This window comes from Schistocerca nitens, chromosome 3 (assembly GCF_023898315.1).
Source record: "Schistocerca nitens isolate TAMUIC-IGC-003100 chromosome 3, iqSchNite1.1, whole genome shotgun sequence".
Lineage (NCBI taxonomy): Eukaryota > Metazoa > Arthropoda > Insecta > Orthoptera > Acrididae > Schistocerca > Schistocerca nitens.
Genome location: NC_064616.1, coordinates 147,399,600 through 147,425,379, shown reverse-complemented (window position 1 = coordinate 147,425,379; position 25,780 = coordinate 147,399,600). Strand labels below are relative to the sequence as shown.

The following is a 25,780-nucleotide window of genomic DNA, read 5'->3' as shown; positions in this document are numbered from 1 at the left end:
AAAAAATAGAAGAAAATATAAGAGAAAAGATGTTGAGAAAAAGAAAGAGGGTAAATTGTTAAGGAAATAAGGAATGCTATCAATGAAAAACATAAATAATTAAATAGGGGAGGTGGGGGTGGGGATTGTAAGAATAGGGGGATCTGAAAATACACTGCACGACAAAAAGTGAAGCACCCAGAAGACATGGTTAGCTATCAATGTAACTGTCCACATACATACTGTCGACAGGTATATAAATAGTAAGAGTTGCAATTCTCTGTGACAGATCGAACAGCGAACTGACTGCATTAGTGTTGTTCATGTTTAGTATTATTACCAGGCCTGGCAGGGGATATAAGGAGTGTGAACAGTGTATGTTGGAGAGCAGTTTCACATTTCTGGAGTTCGAAGAAACTCGAACTAAGAGGGAGGACCCAACTGCCTCATGTTGTGTAGCAGGCAAACCTACTAAAATGGCATTTTCAGATTCCTCTAAGAAATTCATATTCTCAATGTTGGAATCAGATAAATTAATTATCATATGTTTTGCTACCATGAATTGAGGATCTATAACAACTAAAGATCACATCATCATAATAGGTTTCATGGGGGACCTACTCTTTTGGCTACTTGCTCAGCTGTATAATGTATTTACAAAGGAATCTGCTGTGCAATATCAAAATTCAATTAAATGATGTTTTCAAAAAGATAGGTCATTTGACTAATTTTACAGGCAAAAGATAATGTTTTACACCTACAATAAGATCCAAACACATCAGGTGAATTCATATTAATAAAATATTAACCACAATATTAAATTACCCATAGCTTTGAAAATATAGCTGTCTCACAAAATCTAAGACCAGCTTGGGAGTCAGTAAAAGAATTTCTTTAAGATGAAACACTTTATACCTCATTCCACAGTTGCTATAAATTTTGTAAAAATTACGTTTCTGGCATTGGGCTGTGCAGAAGTTGAATGTCAAACAGAACAAACAGATCTCAATGACTGATAGAGGGCAGTGTCACTGCAGTGCTGCACTCACCTAGTGAGTGCACCACCGTCTCACCACACAAACACACTGGCTAAGCCGCGCAGAATTAGCCGAGCGGTCTGAGGCGCTGCAGTCATGGACTGTACGGCTGGTCCCGGCGGAGGTTCGAGTCCTCCCTTGGGCATGGGTGTGTGTGTTTGTCCTTAGGATACTTTAGGTTAAGTAGTGTGTAAGCTTAAGGACTGATAACCTTAGCAGTTAAGTCCCATAACATTTCACACACAAACAACACCGGCCAATAGTGTCACTCACAGCCAGCATAAATACCACCACACATCAACTGCTCAGTCAGTCATGTACTTCATCTGATAGCATTTGTTACTGTCTCCCCCATACTACTGACTACTCACAGACGACTTCACTTTGATATTAGTTTCCCTCTCTGATCTCGATTTGGATTGTGGCTCATACTTGATCTGTTGACAGCATTGTGTTGAAAGTTTGTCACACTTCATTGTAGCCTAGACTGTTATTGCCTTGCTCTTGTTGTGTTGGGTCCACCATTTGTCTGCCCTGTTACTTGACTCCGGTGAGGATTTGAGTTCTGACTGCAGGCAGTCTTACCGCCTTGGATCATCATCGTTTCTCATCTGTTCTCTGATGTCTGCACTGGTATCCAATGACTCACAGATATAGCAACATTTATTTTATTTCACTAAGAAGGCATAATGATTTGTGGAAGGAATAGATAACTCAAATACTGATGCTGCCACAATATTATTCATTGAAGTTACTGTAATATACACTGGACAAATGCTTTTATGTAAAAATTAATATAAATTAAAACATTGATAGTGGTAAAGCAGCTTACTTCTACTATGAAATACATATTTTTACATTATTTTTGTCACTTTGCAGCCCCTAAGGGCTACCACAGGCAGTTATAATTGAGTTTATGTTGAGGTAGGTTGTCAAGACATCCATTATCTTGTTTCTTATGAAGACCTGCCAAAAATTAAGCTGGCAACAGAGGAAAAAACCAGGCTGATAGTTGTTATTGTGGATACTGTGAACTGTGATCTCTGTGAACTGTATTTACTAATAAATAGTGTACTTGGAATGAATATTTTGATTTATTGTATGTGAAACACAAATCTTTATCATGAACGGATTGCCACTATTGAACTGGGACCAATCTCCTGGAATAAACTAAAGCCAGTTTAATTCATCATTGTTATTGCTCCAATCAATTGTATGGATTTGTGGCATAATTTAATGGGGGCTCAGAATTTAATTGTTTATAGACTTCAGTTGACAGGCAATGCCACACACTCAGGTCTCTTGTGTCATCTTGTATCACGTGATCAGCAATAGTTTACCGCCATTCCCAAGGGTAGACATTTCTCAGTGTTTCTTCGTGTGCTTTGCCAGTTTAATAGCGGCAATCCTTTCATGGAAATCCAAGCAATGAAAATAGTTCAGTTGGTAACCAATGGATGTGGTGTCACATGTTGCTCCGCCTGTGGTATTATGAAAAGGATGGTTGCTACCCACCACATAGTGGAGATGCTGAGTCACAGATAGGCACAACACAAAGACTGTCACAAAATAAAATGTAAAAAACAGACAACAGATATACACACACACCTTGTTGGCCAAAACCTGGTTTTGCCTTTTTGTTATGCCTATCTGTGACTCAGCATCTCCGCTATATGTTGAGTAGCAACTATACTTTTCATAATATTATTACAGTCCATCCTGGATTTTCCATTGTTTGATTTTATTTGTGGTATTGTAGGGTTTAACAGTAGTGTGACTGGAGTAAGTGTTAGTGGCTGGATGGATGGTGCAGGTTCTAAAGTGAAAGAAATTGATGGAGTAGGAATCTTGCAATAGAGATTAATGTCAGTAACTATGATATGGTGTCCAGAATGAGATTTTCACTTTGCAGTGAAGTGTGTGCTGATATGAAACTTCCTGGTAGCTTAAAACTGTGTGTTGGACCAAGTCCTGAACTTGGGAGCTTTGCCTTTCATGGGCAAGTGATCTACCAACTGAGCTACCCAAGCATGACTCACACCCCATCCTCACAGCTTTACTTCTGCCAGTACCTCGCCTCCTACCTTCCAAACTTCACAGAAGCTCTCCTGTGAAACTTGCAGAACTAGCACTCCTGGAAGAAAGGATATTGTGGAGACATGGCTTTGCCACAGCCTTGGGGATGTTTCCAGAATGAAATTCTCACTATTTTAATCTGCCAGGAAGTTTCGTATCAGTGCACACTCCACTGCAGAGTGAAAACCTCATTCTGGAAACATCCCCCAGGCTGTGACAAAGCCATGTCTCTGTAATATCCTTTCTTCCAGGAGTACTAGTTCTGCAAATTTCGCAGAGAGCTTCTGCAAAGTTTGGAAGGTAGGAGGTGAGGTACTGGTGGAAGTAAAGCTGTGAGGACAGGGTGTAGGTCGTGCTTGGGTAGCTCAGTTGGTAGAGCACTTGCATGTGAAAGGCAAAGGTTCTGACTCTGAGTCTCGGTCTGGCACACAGTTCTAATCTGCCAGGGAGTTTCATGATATGGTGTGATGAGGATGTTACAAAATGGCTGTGTCAAAAAATAAGAAAAGAGATTCTGAAAATGAGAAGAAGTTAAAAGCACAAAGTAGGGGACAATGATTACATTGACAATGCACAACCTACAGAAGACTTTGGTGAAGGATAATGTACAATTTTCCCCTCCAAACTGACTGGAGACAACTGTTTAGGAAACTAGTGTACTAACAACAGCTAAATAATACTTATCCTTTCTTGTGGCATTCGTGTTTTACAACTGTGTCACTCCTCAGAATATGGAATCAGAATCAGCTATATAACTATCAGGCAGTACATGGATACTTTGCAACTATTTCATTTACTCTACTAAATATTTATTGTAGCTCTAATTTTTGTTGATAAGATCTTGAAATTATATACACTTGTATTTGCTTATTTTGAATTAAGCTATCTTTGTTTCATGTGTTACATGTGTGTACAGTCACCCAAATTCTACAAGGTGTTTGGAAATTTCTGTTACAAACTTCAAGGACTTGTAGAGGGTAGTAAGTACATGATATTCTGAATAGGAAGCCATGCCCGGAAATATACTGTTTCACTGCTACAGCCATTTGAAAACATGTTTTTTAGATAGGTATGCAACAGGATAGTCACGGTGGGGGCTGGTTGCATTGGACTGGCTGATGTCATTTGATGTCTCCCCTACCTCTCTGACATGATTTGAGCCTCATTCAGGTGTCAGTGTTAGAGTAACTTGGTTGAGTACACAGTTGCAGATAAACTGACATTATCCTTCTGAAAGGCAAAGCTCATGGCAATGGAAGAGCTGCTCATCGCCTTTAACAAGATTGTTCTCCACAATGTCTGACTCCGTGACATACCCTTTTCACCACAGTTACACAATGACTTCAATTATGCAATGGCTTCACCATCAGAATGTGTGACTGTGGTGCTCCAAGGAGACACTGCACACTTGAACTGGAAGAGGCTGTACTGCATCATGTTGAAGAGAACCTGTCAATGAGTACATGAGCAATTTCTTTGGCTATTAATCAGTGGAATTGTAAAACAAGTCATTTACTGGGTCACACCTAATCAATTACTTGTAAAAGTGGTAGTGATACTAACATGATTTTAAATGGTTCTAGCACAGAGAGAGTATGTTTCCAGACATGAGTTCCAATTGAAAATATTATCTAGCCACGCCCATCTACAAGTCCTAGAAGTTTGTAACAGGAATTTGCAAACACCCTATGTGAAAATGTACAGTAACTGAGTTTTTGCCAATATGCTTGTTTCTGTGGCATGATATGGTGGATATTACTGTATTTAGCTGGTGACAGAAACTAGCCACTAATGTCATACATGCCATGAATCATTTTTGTCTCTGAATTCAATAAAATATTTTTTGTTTTAATTAAATGAAATACAAATAAAATGATACTATGTTCTAATCTCATCAATGACATCAGACTAAGTAATGGATTGTTAGTGAAAAATCAGAAGTTGCACCCTTTGCAATTAATGTTTTACCTTCTCATGTAGGAGCTAATTAAGTGTATGCTATGCAGACAACACGTCATTGCTCAGTATACACCATGAGATCACAAAATTGCATTGGACAGATCAGGAAAAATTTCAAATAGCAATAAACTGGTTGTCTTATAATGAACTCCTCAGTAATCTTGATAAAACACAGGAACTAATTCTAGGATTGACTAAAGATGTCAGATGCATATCAGTGGAACTAGTAGGCTTCTACATTGCTTGCAAATTAAACTGGGAGAAACATATTAGTCATTCTCCTAGAGAAAAGCTCAAGTGTACTATCCCATGTAGAAACTGACAGATCTGTCACTAATTAGCATGTGGGGATGGCATACTTTGGTCTTTTTAAGTCACACGCCTCCTGCTCCATACTGATATGGAGCAATACTGTTATATAAGTAAAATTATGATTTTTTTTAAAAAAGTAAACACAATAAAAAGCAAAGTAATCCTAAGAAACGGGGATCTCTATACAGCACCATTGTATCCCAAAAGCAACTTACGTGAGTTTGATATGAGAGACAATACACACCATCACAACATTAGAGGAAAATGGATGTCCGTATATCAAGGCACAGACTGACAAAGAAAGAAATCTCACACAAAATAATATTTTTACAGTATTTTAATAAATTCCTTAATTTGTGCAATACTTTTAATATTTTTAAAGTTAAGATTGGTTACTGAAACACAATGTAACAGTTATTCCTGACACTCCCCTGGACATTGCAAAAGGTGAGACACAGTTATTAATAGAGTGAGTGATCACCATGGATGGCAATGCATGCTATACAGTGTGCTCCCATTATGGCCACAAGGTTGTGAATGACTTCACATAGTAGGGTGTTCCATTCTTCCAGCAGTACAGTTGACAATCACTGAATGGTTGTTCGTGCATGTGGATATGCTGCAGCACATCTCCCAAATGCATATCACACATGCTCAATGGGATTTAAGTTGGGAAGTTGGGTGAACAGGCAGGCCAGTCAGTCTGTCGAATATCCTCTCATTCCAAGAACTCCTCCGCCTGCACATTTAGATGTGGTCGTGCATTGTCATCCATAAAAATGAAGTCAGGGCCAAATGCACCACTGAGGTGGTCAGTTCATCCATGCAACATTATGCTTCCCCACACCATGACACTGGACCATCAGAACAATACTGTTCAACAATGTTTCTGAGTGCATTATATGTTCCAACCTGTCACCATATCAGAGTACATAATGCATCCAGGAGCATTGTCAAACATTATTGTTTTGGTGCACCCAGTGTGATGAGGCATAATATTGCCTTGGTGTACTGACATGCGCCAATGACCATCCAGCAGTTGTCATTTGTGCTGGTGAAGGAAAGGAATGCCCTACCACAATAACTTACTAACCTCGTGGCTAGCACGGGAGTATATTGCGTAGCACGCATTGCTTTCTATGGTGATCACACATCCTATTAAGAATCATGTCCTGCCATTTGTACTGTCCAAAGGACCACCATAAATTGTAGCGATTTTAGTGTAACTTTTATACTGTCCAGAGGACCACCATAAATTGTGGTGACTTCAGTGAAACTATTGTCTTTGAATAAAAGTGTCAGTTCTGTTTGTCTCTTTGTGTATTTTTTCAGTTGCCTTCTGTACTGTACTGTAGCAGTTATTTCTATGTATGTTCAAAGTTTCAGTGGGATATTTCACCTGGTTTCACTTGTCAGTGACTCATCATGTGAAAGTTATTTTCATCCATAATTTTTGCACATCAGTATAGTAGAGCATTAGATAATGCAGAATCCCATGTATGTAATGCATATAACATATCTGACAGAAACTTATGCGATATATTTGCTTCTGTTTACTTTTGACTAATTATTTGCCTGCAATTCAGCACCAGTAATACACTCTTGGAAATGGAAAAAAGAACACATTGACACCGGTGTGTCAGACCCACCATACTTGCTCCGGACACTGCGAGAGGGCTGTACAAGCAATGATCACACGCACGGCACAGCGGACACACCAGGAACCGCGGTGTTGGCCGTCGAATGGCGCTAGCTGCGCAGCATTTGTGCACCGCCGCCGTCAGTGTCAGCCAGTTTGCCGTGGCATACGGAGCTCCATCGCAGTCTTTAACACTGGTAGCATGCCGCGACAGCGTGGACGTGAACCGTATGTGCAGTTGACGGACTTTGAGCGAGGGCGTATAGTGGGCATGCGGGAGGCCGGGTGGACGTACCGCCGAATTGCTCAACACGTGGGGCGTGAGGTCTCCACAGTACATCGATGTTGTCGCCAGTGGTCGGCGGAAGGTGCACGTGCCCGTCGACCTGGGACCGGACCGCAGCGACGCACGGATGCACGCCAAGACCGTAGGATCCTACGCAGTGCCGTAGGGGACCGCACCGCCACTTCCCAGCAAATTAGGGACACTGTTGCTCCTGGGGTATCGGCGAGGACCATTCGCAACCGTCTCCATGAAGCTGGGCTACGGTCCCGCACACCGTTAGGCCGTCTTCCGCTCACGCCCCAACATCGTGCAGCCCGCCTCCAGTGGTGTCGCGACAGGCGTGAATGGAGGGACGAATGGAGACGTGTCGTCTTCAGCGATGAGAGTCGCTTCTGCCTTGGTGCCAATGATGGTCGTATGCGTGTTTGGCGTCGTGCGGGTGAGCGCCACAATCAGGACTGCATACGACCGAGGCACACAGGGCCAACACCCGGCATCATGGTGTGGGGAGCGATCTCCTACACTGGCCGTACACCACTGGTGATCGCCGAGGACACACTGAATAGTGCACGGTACATCCAAACCGCCATCGAACCCATCGTTCTACCATTCCTAGACCGGCAAGGCAACTTGCTGTTCCAACAGGACAATGCACGTCTGCATGTATCCCGTGCCACCAAACGTGCTCTAGAAGGTGTAAGTCAACTACCCTGGCCAGCAAGATCTCCGGATCTGTCCCCCATTGAGCATGTTTGGGACTGGATGAAGCGTCGTCTCACGCGGTCTGCACGTCCAGCACGAACGCTGGTCCAACTGAGGCGCCAGGTGGAAATGGCATGGCAAGCCGTTCCACAGGACTACATCCAGCATCTCTACGATCGCTTCCATGGGAGAATAGCAGCCTGCATTGCTGCGAAAGGTGGATATACACTGTACTAGTGCTGACATTGTGCATGCTCTGTTGCCTGTGTCTATGTTTCTGTGGTTCTGTCAGTGTGATCATGTGATGTATCTGACCCCAGGAATGTGTCAATAAAGTTTCCCCTTCCTGGGACAATGAATTCACGGTGTTCTTATTTCAATTTTCAGGAGTGTATATAATTTTTCTCAGCTCTTATATTCCACCATTAATACTTACTCTAGTGAATGTAGAATATTGATTTAATGACTTTCTAGTTTTCATACTCACTCAAAAAATTATGGAAAAGCTTCTTATTTGACTTTTGATAAAAGTTTGTCATGATTATGAAGATTTTATCACTGATTTTCTATGCATAACATCCTAGGATTAGAATAATTTCAAACAAGGAAGAATAAACATAAAACTCAAAGTACCATTTTATACCAAGGAATGAACCTACAATAAACTGCCTAAGGAGATTTCTGAAACAAACTTGTTAAACTTTTTAAAAAGAAAATGAAAAAATACCTGCCAACCAATACACTCTACAAAATAAAGGATTACTTATACGGCACAGAGTAGAGTTTTTTTAAAGTGCAACAATTAAATAGTAATAACACAATTCCATTATTTAACAACACAGTTTTCAAGTATAATGTTTCTTTTATTGCTGGAAAACCACACACTGAAGCCTTGCATTGGGTAATACTAAACTTTCTGAACTCAAAATCTCAAATATTCTGGATGGATGGTCATTTGTTTTACAGGCAAGCAAATGGGAAGTTGTGGTACATACAATAGAATGCAAAAATCATTGTCCTGGTCTTGATGTCAGCTGAGAGTGTGTGCAGTGATATGTGTAGAGAAATGAATGAACTGCATAGCACCAGAGTTTTACAATATTGTACAGTAAGTATAATTCAAATGAGTTTTTATTGTTTTTAACAAATTGGCATCGTATTTCAGAGAATGAAGGCTCAAATCATCACCCAGCCATTCTGATATAGATTTTCTGTGGTTTCACTAAATTACTTCTGGCAAATGACTCTCACTATAAGGCCACAGTGCACTACCTATTCAATTTTCAGCAAACTAAACATATAAGTCTGTAAAAGCCTGTATATATGAATAACCTGTAATGTAACAACGTGTACAATAACCACATAAAAGTGATCCATATGTGAGTAAAACTATTACTACTATTACCGAACTGATCACCATCGATCTTTGAAACAATTTTCAACACCACGGGAATGGCTAAACCTATGACATTCTGATCAGCTGCTATAAACTTATAGCAATATAAATCATCCTAAATTTGGATGTACAAAGTATTTAGGAATGCAGCACTCATGAATATTTAATTAGTTACCATGTGTATTTTATACCTCACAGTGAATCTCTTAACTGTTAGACACTGAAAACATATTCATAGTTTGATAGACAGTATTGGATATCATTTTGAAACTTAATACACTATACTGAATATTATATGAAGCTTGACTCATTATTAATATGTCTCTTCATAGTATACTGTGGAAGCATTCCATGAGTTTACAGCTAATCTAAACGACAGTAAAATAAGATTCTCTGCACTAGGTCACATACATACTTCATCCACAGATCACTGAAACAAGGTGTAAAATTTATATATTAAACTTATAGACTCCTTCATATTAAACTGATGTTCTCTTTTTTCATAGTAACTCTACTCTCTTGTGAAATGATTATATTTGTGAACTTTGGTTAATGCTCTGTTCTAGGCCACAAAATCTTTCTAGACCAGAGTAAATCTTGTTGTTACTGTCCTAAAAGACAGTGCCACATGTTACATCTAGAAATGAAGCTGAAAGCAAATACTACACAATGTTAAGTTCACTTAAAGTGAATACTGCTGATTAGAAAAAATCAGAATGATTAGATAAAAATATCTGTCTGAGAAACCAGTACACTGCTCACCAGATCTGACAAAACTGAAAGAAGAAAATATCTGGTTCCTATTAGATTCTTGTTACAAACTGAAATTTTAAAAAAGAGAGGCTGGATATTGTAATTAATAACCAGCTCACAACAGAGGACTGTAGGTGGAGCATTAGCTCAGTCAGATAGTGGTGGGGAAATGAGTCATGTGAGTCATGCGAAGAAACTATTCTAGCTGAAACAGTTTAGCAGATTCAGGAAACTTAAATGAGTAGGGCTGGAAGCGGATTAAAACAGACTGCTGCATATGAGGCCAGCAACTCAGTCCCAGCACCACCTTTTTCATTGCTTAAAATATTTAAAGTTCATAAACCAGAGATATTTTGATAAAGGAAAGCAGAATTTAAGCCAGCAGGTCTGCTGTTATAGATCCAAGCACACAGAATGAAATTGGAATATTATTGCAAACTAAAGTTAACATTAGAAGATATAGAAGATTATTATTAAGACCTACTGGTAAAGTCCAGAGTAAACATGTAGTCATAATGTAAATGAATTCAATAGTTAATTGTCACACTTAATCCAGTATGAATGGGTTTAATAGGTGAATATCTGAACTCACCCTGCAGCACTCATAGGATTGATTCATAGTGACATCAACAACTTTCAATGGCCTGAGAAAGGGAGCAACAATAAATCTTTCGCTTTTTCTTAAGTAGACTGGTAATTTAGGGTCTCTCTCACAGCATCACTTAGCCTTGTGGACTTAATTTGGAGTGGTATTATTATACTTGAAGCTGCAAATATGAATAATTTCTATATATAAACTCCATAACTCACCTGTATCACATTTATGCCATCAATAATACTGCCTTCCTTGATTCTCTTTATAAATGCATAACCAGCTCCATTATCAGTAATTGTTAGGCCCAGTGCATCTTCTGTCTTTGTGATTTCTATTTCTTTAGGTCTTCCTGCAATAGTATATAAATTAACAGTGTATATATGGGTGCACATGTCACTTAAGATAATGTATGTAACAGATTTTATAATAAAACGGTAAAAAATTTCCTTAAAAAATAGTCATACATATGCCTTAAAAACTATCCATTTATTTACATCCTGCCTAACATTTTGTAAAGTCATGTTATTGATATTTATGTCAGAAAGAAAGAAAGAGAGAGAGAGAGAGAGAGAATGTTAGATGAGAGAACTCATTTTTTTCTCACTGAAGAGTCAGATGTTTGTGGTATTTTTATGTACAACATTGTTATAATTGCAATTTTCACAGTCCTTTTGATATTCTGGCTTGACACTGATTAATTTTTAATTCTAAATTAAAACTGATACTAGCTACTACAACTGAGTTCATCACAACTTCCTGAATTGGTTATAGTGATATCATCAATGTATGTCATCCTGGCTGTAATTTTTATTTAGATTTCAAAAGCAATATAAACAAACATTGAGCTGTACATCTTTTTGCACAGGATATATACTTTTCATTTTGCTATGTGTTTACCTTATGATAATGAAAATAAATGACACTGTCTTTTGTACAAAATAATTTCCATCACAAAGAGCACAAAACATTATTTAAAATAAAACTGGTTTTTTAAAAAGATGAAATAACTTGTGAATGACCCACTCAGTGCTTGCTACAAATCAGGCTCGATAAAGATTTTGTGACACTCGAGTTCCTAAATATGAAAGTGCCTTATCAGGAAGTAATATAAGAATAATTAACATGATAAAATTATGTAGCTCCTGACCTGTGGAACATGGTGAGAAAAGATGAAAAAGTTGGGGGAAGTAGGAAAGATCAATCAAAACCACAGTTTCAAGAAACCCATGAGTGTAAGGAAGATGTTATAGCTTATGATTTTTTCTTAATCAGGGTTCTCGGTGGCTTGCCCCACTTCCCCATCTCCCTCAACTTTTCCCACTTCTCCTTTGTTACTCTGATAGCTAAGAGTTTGACTTTCTTTATATATGTTTCTATTGGCTTTACTGCAAGTTTCACATCTGCGCCTCCATTAATTTTACAGATTTTTGATTGGAATTTTCCTTTTCATAAAATTTATTTTCTTGTTGTGTCCATGTCTTTTTTGTAACCTGACTTATTTTAGTAATTCTGATGATAAAGAATTGGAATATCACTCAGCAAGATTTTGTAGAATAAAAAGTCAAACATGTTTAACTGAACAAGTACCATCTCAGAAGATATGACAGAGAAACAAGCTGCAAATTAGGTACTGTTTGAAATGCCTATCACCCTCATTGGTAATTTATTCCTGTGTTTTCCAAATCAAGGAAAATCTTATCAGATTTCAAAAGCTTAAGTTATTTAATTTTATGCTCACTGCATATGCATTTTGCTAACAAATGTCCAGCATTTTGGTGATTTATTTCTCATTCCCAGGAAAACAGTGGAATTATATAAATACACTTAAAAACAGGAAATACATTATCTTTAACTCCAATAGTAATATAAGTATATACAGTAGTAGATATAAAATCTCTTGATCTTCAGTTGTACTATACCTTTTCTATGTACAAATATGAAATCGTCCAAACCAATCTGGCCCCCAAGTAACTTCGACATGTCTACTTTATGGGTATTCAGTGTGCAAAACAGGATCTGAAACAACAAAGAATGTTGTGTTAACAATACAATAAATACTTTTTAGGACTGATTAGTGTAGTAAACATGGAGATTCTACAATCAACCTTCATGACAAGTTTGCTAAATTACAATGGGACTTGACCTTTAAGTAGTCAGCTGAGATTACAATGATGGGAATAACTTTTGTTATTACTATTTTATGTGTAGTACAAGTAGTGGTTGAATATACATAGCGTAACAAGTATAAATGAAGATATTTCTGTTGGCGACTGAGGACAAGATAGTCACAAACACCTGGGTTTACAATTATTTTAATATGTTGCCAGCAGAAGCATATAGTGTGACATTAGTTCATTCAGAAACACCACACAGTATTAGCTTAGAGGAAAATCATTTTACTCAATAGAACAATTTAAAATGTTCCCAAAGATAATACTGAGCACTAATTTTGTTGTATTTGTTTATGTAATGTTCGTTTTTGAATGAACTATATAGTGGTAGTAACGGCAAATTGTATCTCCCCATGTCTTTCTCCTAATATACTGTCAAACACATATCTTCTACTGAACAAGTGTTTATAGCTCTTAAGGTATGCAGTTTGGGGCCCATGTAAAAAGACATTTTTGCTTTCAACGGTTGTTGCTGTTATACACTTGAATATTGCCATTTCTCCTGGGACACTGTGCAGGCTATATACAGGGTATCTCTCCTAAGAGTCGACCAGGGCATTTTTTTGTGGTGTTTCGGCAGTTATTTGTAATTTCTTTTTTTCAGCGTGCAAACATATCCTGCTTATCATTTTTCATATGTCAACGTCAATGGAAAGCGTCGGTTTGTTTCCCGTTAGAAATAAAATGATTTTTGAAGTGGAATTTTAAGGGTCCATTCGACAGAGGAGTCCCAAATTTGTCTAGTGCGATATTTCTTTTATCAGTGTGTATTGACAGGGACAGTAAACCACGAAGAATAAACAGTACTCCAGCAGTGACGGCACCGACCTGGCCCACGTTGACTGTTTTACTGTCCTATTAATACATATCGATAAAACGAATAATGCGCTACACTAATTTGGTATGGGCGCGAAAAGTTCCACTTTAAAAACAGTTTTCTGTCGACGCTGGGCGTCTTATGAAAGATGTGATAAGCAGGATTTCTTTGGGGTTTGGGCTGACTCCTGCCACGCATTGCAAAAAAAGTAGTTGCAAATGTCTGCGGCAGAGTAATATACATGTAGTGAGTCCCAGAGATATTGCGACAAACTTCGAGTTGTTGTTGAGGGTGTCTTCAGGAACAAATCGAGGATAGGAACCCGTATCTGAAAACGTTATCCAACGACGCTACAGAACGTAGAAGTTTGTAAAGAAATTGTCCTGCAGACTCCAGTTGTGCATCAATTTTAATAAAACTTTGAATCCTCAAACAGTCATTGACATTTATCCCTTGCCGCGCCCGGAAGATTTGATGGATGAACTGGGTCCGGTAGTTACTTTTCCAAAATTGATTTGCACGATGCTTTCTTGCAAATCCCATTGGATGAGGGGTCGCAAGATATCTTTGTCTTATCACTCATCTGGATCTCTTCAAATTTTTGAGCTTACGCACCCACGATATTTCTACACTTTTTAGAGCTGTCGACTGCAAAAATTCCTTTTTGCTCGAATTATCTAGATACCATTGTCGTCCTCAGGACGCATTCCCAAAGAACACATTAGCGATCTTTGCACTCTGTTTCAAGTGTTATCTGCAGCAGGTCTCATACGTAACAGGGAAATTTTTTTTCCAGGACTTGAGAGCTTAGGACATGTGATTAATAGCCAGGGTGTTCACTCTCTGCAATCACATTTGCTTGTGCTCCTTCCACTCCAACACAATGTGCGGGAATTGCAGTATGTGTTAGAGAAGCTCACGTATTACATCTGATTTACTCCCAACGCTGCTCATATCGCTTCTCCCTTGCATCGTCTGCACAGGAAGGATGTTCCTTTTGTTTGGTCGCACGAGTGTCAGTCTGCATTCCAGAAGGAATCGATGCTTTGTTCATTTTGGTTTAGTCCTCTTACGGCATTGGTGCAGTTTTCTCGCATAAATATGGTTCTGTTGGCAGGTCGATTGCTTTTGCTTCGAAGTCGTTGAACAAAGCTCATTGTAATTATTAGCAAATTAAAAAGGAGACTCTCGCCATTGTCTTTGATGACACAAAGTTTCACCAGTATCTTTTTGGCAGAAAACTTTACTTGGTGACTGACCATAAACCTCTACAATGTTTGTGTAGCCCTTCCCAATCAGTCCCAACTCGCTCAGCGCAGAAGCTGCAACGGTGGGCTCCTCTTTTGGCAAATTACCAATATGAGATTGGCCCACTTAGAAGCATGCCAATGCAGATGCTCTTTCTCATCTCCCTGTTGGCCCTGATTCCGCATGTGATGAGTCCTCTGCTTCTTGTCACTACGTTGTTGCACAAGACACAGGCGCTTTGCACAGCTTTCCGCTTGATTACCAGAATATTGCCCAGACCACAGCTGCGGATCCTGATTTGCAGATTCTGTTGCATTACATCCACACCGGTTCGCCGTGTTCGGCCAGACAGATTCGTAGCTCTGTGGTTCGCCGATATTTTGCCCGTCGGCAAGCCCTTGTAGTTCACCAAGGTGTCATTTCGCTTCGTACCGATAATGACCAGTCATGTGTCGTGGTTCCCCGGGCTCTTCAGGCCGATGTGCTTCGTCTGCAACACCAAGGTCACTGTGGCATCGTTCGCACGACGTCATTGCACTTGGCACGGTCTGGATGTACAAAGTGAACAGTTGACTTTTCAGTGTCAAGTCTGTACTGTACAACAATCAGACCAGCTTCAGCAGTTATTTGCATGGCTGAAACCTCAAGCACCTTGGCAAAGTTTGCACTTGGATTCCGCAAGTCCTTACTGGAATACACATTGTCTCATCGTCATTGACGCTTTCAGCAAACTTCCCTTCGTGGTTCCTTTGCACTCTACTACGGCTCATTCCACAATCCAGGCCTTGTCGCCGATATTTTGCCTGGATGGTTTGCCTGAAGTGATTGTGACTGGCAATGGACCTCAGCTTGTTGCCATCGAGGTTGAACGGTTTTGCACTGCCTCCAGCATCAGTCACATCACTAGTGCACCATTCCACCCGCAATCCAACGGCGAAGCTGACGCTTTGTACGTACATTTAAGCAACAGATGGACAAATTTCATGCCTCTCACACACGGAATCAAGTTCTGTTGCTATTCTTGTCTTCCTACTGCTCCCAGCCACGCTCCAGACCATTGGTTCAAAATGGCTCTGAACACTATGTGACTTAACTTCTGAGGTCATGAGTCCCCTAGAACTTAGAACTACTTCAACCTAATTAACCTAAGGACATGACACACACCCATGCCCGAGGGAGGATTCGAACCTGCGACCGTAGCGGTCGCGCGGTTCCAGACTGTGGCGCCTAGAACCGCTCAGCCATTCCGGCCGGCGCTCCAGACCATTGCTGGCAGAGTTGTTACATGGATGGCGCCACCGCAACTTACTTCAGGAAAGAGTCTTCTAGGCTGTATTTCACAAAATTGCAAATACTAGCTGTTATATCTCTCTATATTCTAAATTGTTGGATACACATGAAAAGAAACCAACAGAACCATAAGCTCCCAACAGTCTGTTAATCTAGATGCCACACACCAAAAACTGTTGCTGCATCTGACACAGCAGAGGGTGCCCACTCCACCCAGACAAAGCATCATACTGAAGATTCGGTCTTTTACAGATCGTACGGCAGATGGAGACGCTGGGAGCAAGGCACCACTGTACTCTATCTTGGACGTTCTACTTTCTACTGCAGGGACCGAGAGGATTGCTGAGACGCCAGTTGAATCAAACTGCCATAGGCATTGTGCTTTCAGATTCTGTGCCTGCATGGGCTCAGCAGCTCTCGCTGCACCTGGCTCCCATGGGCCCCACGCCATAGGCTCCCGTCCAGAGCCGATGCAAGTAGACGCCTTTCACGGTCGTCGCCGTCTCGACAGCCACCGTCAACTGGGGGTATGCTGCCTCTTCCCGGCAGCTGTCCCACGTGCCGCCTAGGTCCCTCTGCAGTAGTCGAGATAACTGTTTGCTGCTCCGCCTCCTGATGTGGGTGTGTGCCTTCTGCCCAGTTTTTCAGCCGGTATTCCCAGACAGGCTCAGGGCGTATGCCGGAGTGTGTACGGAAGCTCAGCACTGGTCTCAGTTTCGGCTCCCGTCTCCTCATTGCCATCTGCATCCAGGCCTCCTCACTGTCGTCGTTTGCTCATCTACTCTATACGACGATGGTGAGGAGGTTTGGATGGAGAGGGCCGTGGTATCACTATCGATACCACACTATGGGCGTAGCGAAGCTGGCATCGGAACTGCAATTTTCCGTCAGACACCGATAGCAGTTGCGCGGATTCTGGGAGACCCCGTGGTGCGCACCCGCTGAGCCACGTCTTCAGCGGCTCCTTATTGTGAGCGCTCTCAGCTGCCGCCATACAGGACGGCCGGCGGCAGCCATTCAGCCCACTCGCACTTGGGAGCCGCTTCGCTACCTGCAGCTGCGCAGACACAACCTATTCGCAGCTTCGAAACTGTCGTTCGTGCTAACTTCAGGGAGGCTCATCCTTGGTGATGTGGAGATTGCCGGACTCTGTTCCTTGTTGCATTGTTTGTAATGAGTATTCGTTCGCTTGGAGATATACAAGTTAAGTAAATCTTCTGTTTGCTGTGTTAACTTGTACGCCAATCACTGCTGCTCCTGTCCAGCTTTCCTACGACGACAGATCCCGCACCACTATGTAGCCTACTTCTCCTTTATGTTGTGTATGAAGTCGTACACAACAATCTTCGGTCGCTTTTTTTTTTTTACGTAAAAGTATAGAAATCAGACGAATAATTTTAGAAGTAGAGTGTGAAAACCGGAATTGTGAATGTGGAAGTCATTTCATGCGATATTTAAGAACACACGGTTATTTTGTAGTTTTTTTTATGCAGTGATTGCGAGTACCAATACGAACAGCGAATAGACCAACAGCATATAAAGTCTACCTTGAGTCTCTTACTAACTAAGGGAATCCTGGAATATTTGGAAAATATTGTCTCTCACGGACAATCCATGATCGAACCTTCTGTGTATTTGGATTGTTGTTCCATAGAGACAGCTGTCAGTCAACACGAACGTGTCTATTCTCACGAATGAATTGACGGCTCTTGAAAAAATAATGCTGCTGCTACAAGTCGTCATTAAATGGGAAAGTACGAAGGCTCATATCAAGACATTTCATATTCAGATCGTTGCCACAAAGATAATAAGAGATTTATCGTTTAATGTATACAGTAACAAAGTTTAAGAATCAAGCAGATTATCGTGTTATATTTCGAAAGGTAGCAACTACATCTTGGTGGTAATTCTGATTCAGACTGTGATAATGACAATCTGAAGCGCAACGTGTACCACAAAGGATGTGAGTAGTGGGAGAATGCCTTTGTGTATTTCGGCTCAGAGTTGAATCTTCAATTGCTTTCCGTGGTGTGCAGGTTATTCTGTAGTGCTGAGTTAACTGTAGCGACTTACGCTGTGACTGCCGGCCGGTGTGGCCGAGCGGTTCTATGTGCTTCAGTCGGGAACCGCGCGACCGCTACGGTCGCAGGTTCGAATCCTGCCTCGGGCATGGATGTTTGTGATGTCCTTAAGTTAGTTACGTTTAAGTAGTTCTAAGTTCTAGGGGACTGATGACCTCAGATATTAAGTCCCATAGTGCTCAGTCATTTTCTTTACGGCGTGACTAGCAGTACATTGTTTGTGTATTTTCGTCTTATTTCCTAAGAGAGAGATTAAAGCTACACATGGCACCTATCACTACACGCAAATCTCCAACCTAACTGATATAAAATGAGACTACTGATCAACTTACACAACTGTCCAGCCTGTGTCACTGGTTGCAACACGTGACGATTTCGATGTGTGGATTCCCATTACCCTACATCCACAGAATTCGCGATACTCGGACCAATCATAGATCCAGTGAAAACCTGAAATGACCAGGTCATTTCTATAGTTTATAAAGACCGAAACATATCTGTTCGTAAGTTCCCACCTCTCCTCTCCTTCGACCATCTCCATATCCTGTTTATTTCCTGAAAGAACAACTCATTTATCCTGTTGTAACATCTGATTCCGTCCCCTGTTATACAGCATATGCACTGAAGAAATATCCCCGTGGCTTTCTGTTATAATTTCCGCCCACATCACGTTGTTACAACGAAGCATGCTCTCATAAAATAATGTTCTACAACTACCACATCGAGAAGCTACCCTCGTAGCGAGTCATTTCATTCAGCTACCATATTAATCTAGTAATAATATTTACACTCTAAGTCACTTAAATAAAAACGTCAACAGCATCATAAATTAGTGATGAATTGGTCTAAAGTGTCAACATACATTTTAGTCGATTATTATTATTTTTCATGAACTGTTGGCGAATATAAAAGTACATTTGAAATCTGTATGACTGACGTCACATGTTGGTTGTGACTTTGTGTTATACACATTGCGTCAGAGTGGTAGTGAAACAAAGGTAACGGTCAGATGAGTTAACGGCATGGAAAGTGACATTGGGAAATAAGTTTAACTCCTTTTTTCGATGAACGTGCACGGATGTAAATGTGGAGGTCCAGGCTGCAACAGTAACGCTATATTCGCCAGCTGTGAAATGAAATATAGTTAACAGGAATTATAGCCATGACGAGTGTTTTGTCAGAACCCAGTGCAGAAAAATCCTAAATTATAACATGTAAAGTGTTTCATTAATGCGTGTGCTTACTCGCCATGAGGAGATCCCTTAGAACACGTAGATAGGAATCTAAGGGTATATTTGAGAGATAGAAGCCCGTAAACGTTGTGACGTGGAGTGTGTTATTGATAACCACTTGCCTTAAGGCAATGAGAATAAGCATACTAACAAACATTCACGAGACAGGTAATGATGTCAGGGTTACCAGAGGGTGTTGATACTACTTCATTCCGCATCGCTCCTCTTCCAACGGCAGTCAATTTGCGGAGTGAAGTACGCTTCATCCCGATCCCGAGGACCACTACGCAAAGGCTTTCCTTATAGTAAATAAACAGTTCTTCTTGAGACACTTTTCCCGTCACTCTCCAACAGTATCATTCCCATACCACTTTAAGCCAACATGGCTGCTAACGAAACATAGTATTTATATCACCATCATCATCATCATCATAATTATCCCAGTAATTTAAACAGCCCTGCTATCGTCTTCATGTTTTCAATGTACGACAACATTCTCCAAAAGATTTCTAGATATAGGCTTTAACGTTTGAAGAGTGGTTAAGAGGTAGTCCTCAGGGGGCCGGCCGAAGTGGCCGTGCGGTTAAAGGCGCTGCAGTCTGGAACCGCAAGGCCGCTACGGTCGCAGGTTCGAATCCTGCCTCGGGCATGGATGTTTGTGATGTCCTTAGGTTAGTTAGGTTTAACTAGTTCTAAGTTCTAGGGGACTAATGACCTCAGCAGTTGAGTCCCATAGTGCTCAGAGCCATTTTAGTCCTCAGGGAAAAAAATAACAATAAATCTGGAAACAAGGACGAAATTGCGATAACGTTCATTTAGATCATAATCGAAGTACATAAAAATCTCGAAGGCGACGATGTTCAAAAATGGCTCAAATGGCTCTGAGCACTATGGGACTCAACTGCTGTGGTCATAAGTCCGCTAGAACTTAGAACTACTTAAACCTAACTAACCTAAGGACAGCACACAACACCCAGCCATCACGAGGCGACGATGTTCCTCCAGATATCTACACTACTGGCCATTAAAACTGTAGCACCATGAAAGCGACACGCAACAGTCGTGAAACTAGCGTGAAGTGTACTACAAGGGTGGACATTCAAATAGCCGCGCGGGATTAGCCGAGCGATCTTAGGCGCTGCAGTCATGGACTGTTCGGCTGATCCCGGCGGAGGTTCGAGTCCTCCCTCGGGCATGGGTGTGTGTGTTTGTCCTTAGGATAATTTAGGTTAGGTAGTGTGTAAGCTTAGGGAGTGATGACCTTAGCAGTTAAGTCCCATAAGATTTCACACATATTTGAACTTTTTTTTTTTTTTTTTTTGACATTCAAATAATAAACATGGCAGTGCAGCCGCACAAAGTAGTATGGGTAACGCCATAAGCTCTCTGTCTATTAGAAAAGATTACGCACGGCGTTTCTCATCCAGATATCGCATTTGCATGTTTGTCGCTTGTGTTATGCTTCGTGTGAGAGGCAGAAACGTCTGCCAGCACGTGCTGGTATTCGTCAGCGGCAGGCTCGGGGTCTTACAGTTCCGCGAGATTGTTGCTCGTGTTTTCGGGATCCCACGACTTTCAGGCAAATGTGGTCAATGGGTCATCGAGAGCCATCCTCAGAGCCACACAGGATTTCAACAGCCCTAAGCGACTTGTTCCCGAAAGGACAGACATATTGTTTGCAAGGCTTTGGAGGATCGGACAGCCATGTCACCTAAGTTGGGTGAGAAAATAGGCTTGTTTGCAGGTAGATAAGTAATCACACTAACTGTGTGACTATGTCTGGAGCATCGTGCACTATTAGAACGGCGACCACTATTGTTCGAGGCAAGCAGTAACAGAGATATGCGCCCAACTACAGCACTGGACACAAGAGTCCAGGTTGTGAGTAAAGCATCGCTATGGATGTGTCCGTGTCTGGACGCTCCGAGACGAACAATCGCCGGACTGCATTCGTCAGTACATCCCAACGTTTTAACTCGATGGCTGTGTTCTAAAGCTGAGGTCTCTGACACGTTATGTTTCAACAAGATAACTCACGATCGCATTATACCCGTGCTGTCCTGATCTACCTCGTTACACAGACTGTTCGACTATTGCTCTGCCCACACGTTCTCCAGACCTGTTACCCATTGAAAACATCTCGTCATGGGCTTCTGAGAGACTAGTAGGGCGTCAATCACCACCCGCTACTGTTGATTAATTTCGGCACAGAGTAGAAGCAACACGGAATGATGAAACCGTATCTCTCATCCTAGCTCGGCTCGGCTTTGTCCCCAACTGGGAAGAGTCATTGTTGTTGCAAGAGGCGGCAGCTGTGTGTACTACTTTTGCACTCTGTGTACCTCCAGATCTGCTCTTCCAACTGTATTGTACAAGCGCAATAAGTAAAATTTCGTTACTTGCTATCCTTGCTGTAGCAGTTTTCATGGGCAGCAATGTATAGTTGCTAACACAACAGATGCGCTGGCTGCGGGTTACTCGGGCACAAAGATATTACTTGATTGTAAGATCGCAAAAAATCTCAACATATAAACTTCACTGTTTTAAATGGTCTAACCCTTAACCCTTTCAGACCCCTTGTCCATTTCAATGGACACTACTTTTCGAGAGTAATATCTCATATCTGAGAGCACAGATGTTTTTAGGATTGCTTGTACGTCGCAATGGAAGTCTTGTGGTTCAATCTGATGGGCGATCCTGCCATCTAGTGGTGAAGTCACGAAGTATTTGGACGTTGTTTGAGACAAGATGGCCGCACAGAGGAAGCATGTAAAAGGTGGGTACATATTTCGACCAATTTTACGTGTTTAAAGGTGAGAGTTCCCCTTGTTTTTAAGTTTTATTTGTTTTAGTAAGGTTTTGGATACTTTCTATAGCAAAATTAGATACATGCTTCGGAAAATCACTGTATTATCGACGTTACAAAACTGATGTCCATTGAAATGGACATTTAGTCCAAATGGTTATTTTTACTTGTGTGCTTGTAATGTATCTCTGCTATATGAAAATAACTTCTGTGATGCAACTGCGCCTTTTTTGTAACGTAGGGGACAACTAATTTATTTTATGTTACCAAAGGTTCAGTAGATAAAATTCCAAGCATTTATGTACAATATTGCAGTAGTTGTACTTGATGTTATTGCTTCAGACTTGGTATTTGCGTCTTGTTTCAACACTGTTCATGAAATTGCTTACATCTGACGTATTGATTTTCAGAATTTTATCATATTGAGAGGGATGCTTCCCAAATACTGGATTTGCTGATGTCAGGTGAGGTTTCTGACTTAGAGCTCTCAGAAAACGATGAAAGTGGCCCTGATGATGCAGAATCTATTCCACAATGCACTAGACCTGGTATGTAATAATAAAACTATCAATCTCACCTGACTATTATATATATTTTGACCTGGTTGTTGCTATAATGCATTGTCATTTTTAGGTGCTGATGTAGTCACAAACTACGAAGAGGAACAACCGGAGGACGATAGTTGCAGCACAGAAGAAGATGACCAAAATAATACTTATGCACAGGACTCAAATGTTGAAGACTCTATTATTCCATCTGACTGGGTGTTTACTGAAAAAAGTGATATTAGATGGAGAAGAAAAACGCCTACACTCCAAAGCACACCTATAGGTGAAGACCAGTATTCAGTGCAGCCATCAGAGTGTGATATGACACCCAATGAATATTTTTCAGAGTACATTTCTCATGCTTGCTTAGAAAATATGGTTGAAAACACCAACATGTATGCATTGCAACATGGGAAAACATTTACACCGACAAATGTAACGGAAATAAAAGCTTTCCTAGGACTTCATATAATTATGGGATGCTTGAAATACCCCAAAGTTAGAATGTATTGGGATTCAGCATTGCATTTAGATCTCTTTGTGGAAAGTATGTCAAGAGAGAGATTTTTCCAACTGAGATCAAATTTCCATGTAGTTGACAATTTGGCAAGGCCAGAAAATTGCAAAGACAAATTTTATAAAGTGAGACCCATTTATGATTGTATTAGACATAGATGTTTGGAACTACAGATTGAGAAAGAATTATGTGTTGACGAGCAAATGATTCCTTTCAATGGTCATTTAGGAGTAAAACAGTATTTTAAGGGAAAGCCTAAACCTTGGGGTATAAAACTGTTTTTATTATGTGGAAGAAGTGGTCTGTGCTATGACTTTCTGTTGTACCAAGGAGATACTCCAGAAATCTCAAACACTTTTGTAAAAAAGTTTGGTTTAGGGGCGTCTATTGTTCTAAAACTTGTTGAGAGAATTAACAGGGAACATGCTTATTTATATTTTGATAATTTCTTCACAACATTCAACTTACTAGAAGTATTAAAAATAAAAAATATATATGCAGCAGGTACAGCAAGACTATGTTGCATGCCAAATGTACCTTTCACCAGTGATAAGGATTTGAAAAAGAAAGGGCGTGGTTTTTCTGAAGAAGTGGTGAGCATGAATGAAGCAGTGATAATGTGTAAATGGTTTGACAACAGACCAGTAGTTCTGGCATCAAACTTTGTATGATGTGGTAGTCAAGATGAAGTACAGCGCTGGGAAAAATCAAGAAAGACATATGTTTCTGTCTCACGGCCTGAAGTTGTACGTCGATACAACCATGCTATGGGTGGTGTTGACAAAATAGATATGTTAATTAGCATGTATAGGATTTTTATTAAATCTAGAAAATGGACATTGAGAATGTTGTTCCACGCTGTAGATTTAGCGTGTGTGAACAGTTGGTTGGAATACAAAAGAAATACTGAATCACTGGGAGAGAAAGAGACAATGGATTTGCTTCATTTTAAGATGAGAATAGGAGAGGCTCTTGTAAAAATGGGCGCTAGTACCAAATTGAAACGTGGCAGACCCAGTAGTGATTTACAGGACATAAAAGCAAAAAGAGCTAGAACTGAGATTCGTCCGGCACCAGAGATTCGGAATGATCTTACTGGACATTTTCCTGAGTACCATGATAATACAGAAGCTTCAAGGTGTAAAATGCCTAGTTGTAAGAATAAAACTCATGTATTTTGTGAGAAATGTAATGTTCATCTATGTTTTGTCAAAGGAAGGAATTGTTTCAAAATGTTCCACAATGCAGGATGTAACAACTGTTGATACTCTTTGTCCATTACAATGGACATTCTGTAAAATGTAAATAAAAATGTTTTCAGTGATTTTGTTGGATTTATTATGTTTCTAATACCCATTTTTACCTATTACAATGAATAGATATTTTTTTTTCATGGCTGAGAATAATTTGGGTCTGAAAGGGTTCAATTAATTTTTCACAGAAATTAAAGTTTTATATGATGACTCTGCAGGGAGCAATGATTAAACTAGTTTCTTTATGACGCCCGTAATTACAGGGTGTAACGCACAGCTATATTCCTATACGCTTTTTTATCGAATTTGTTGGTCTGAACCGAAAAGCAAGAAATTGGTGCGAAACACAGGAACGAGTAGAGCGGCCAAGAATGTATGTGTTGAAATACACGTTACTCTGTGCCGAAACATCCGTGTGAACAGACGTGGGAGGACAGCAAAGAAGAAAGGCGGAGTATTCATACACCTGTTTCACAATAAGATGGGAACTGAAATACATCCAGTCTTTCATTGTTCATCAACACTTGTGTCATGTGAAATAATTATATAATTCTCATTAACCACATACATTAAAATTCATCACAATACGTGATTATGTTTTGTTTGGAACTAGTTTAAAGATGCTGGGTACTTCGTACATGTATCTACACATATTATTTTTCCAGCGTAAAATCGCTGGCATTAATACGCTATCTGATGTGTCAATCTGATGACCAGAAGAGCCACTATGAGACACCATTACTACAAGATACAGCAAAAGACTTTTCACAACAGTTTCAATTAACTGTAGTGCTCGCTTTTCTCGAAATATGATAGAATAGGCTGGAAGTAATTTTGAGATATATGCGAGCTGATTTTCGTTGTCATTATACTAGTGCACACAAAACAACGAACACCTATAAAGGCAGGCGTAGAAAGTTATTTCCCTGAGGCTCTGAGAGGGGTCAGTAAACGCAACGATTCAATACAAAGGCCTGTGTACGGAGTGGGAATTACTCACTGAGCATGCCAATAATGAGCCTATAATAATTCCTCTAGCCATTTTCGGAGAGTGTTGTGTTGTTTCGAGGACCTATCGTGCTG

The 25,780-nt window shown here is 40.5% G+C and overlaps 1 protein-coding gene across 4 annotated transcripts in view; it reads right to left on the bottom strand.

The window, feature by feature from the left end:
• The window catches only part of LOC126248089 (PDZ domain-containing protein GIPC3), a 262,442-nt gene that overhangs the window by 33,236 nt on the left and 203,426 nt on the right, over positions 1 to 25,780 (bottom strand). For all 4 annotated transcript variants that reach the window (XM_049948755.1, XM_049948751.1, XM_049948753.1 and 1 more), the window contains exons 2-3: positions 12,654 to 12,750; positions 10,950 to 11,083 (exon numbers count right to left, since the gene is read on the bottom strand). In XM_049948755.1, the coding sequence (XP_049804712.1) occupies positions 10,950 to 11,083; positions 12,654 to 12,714 (195 nt within the window). In that variant the 5' untranslated portion in view covers positions 12,715 to 12,750. The remainder of the gene's footprint in view (positions 1 to 10,949; positions 11,084 to 12,653; positions 12,751 to 25,780) is intronic.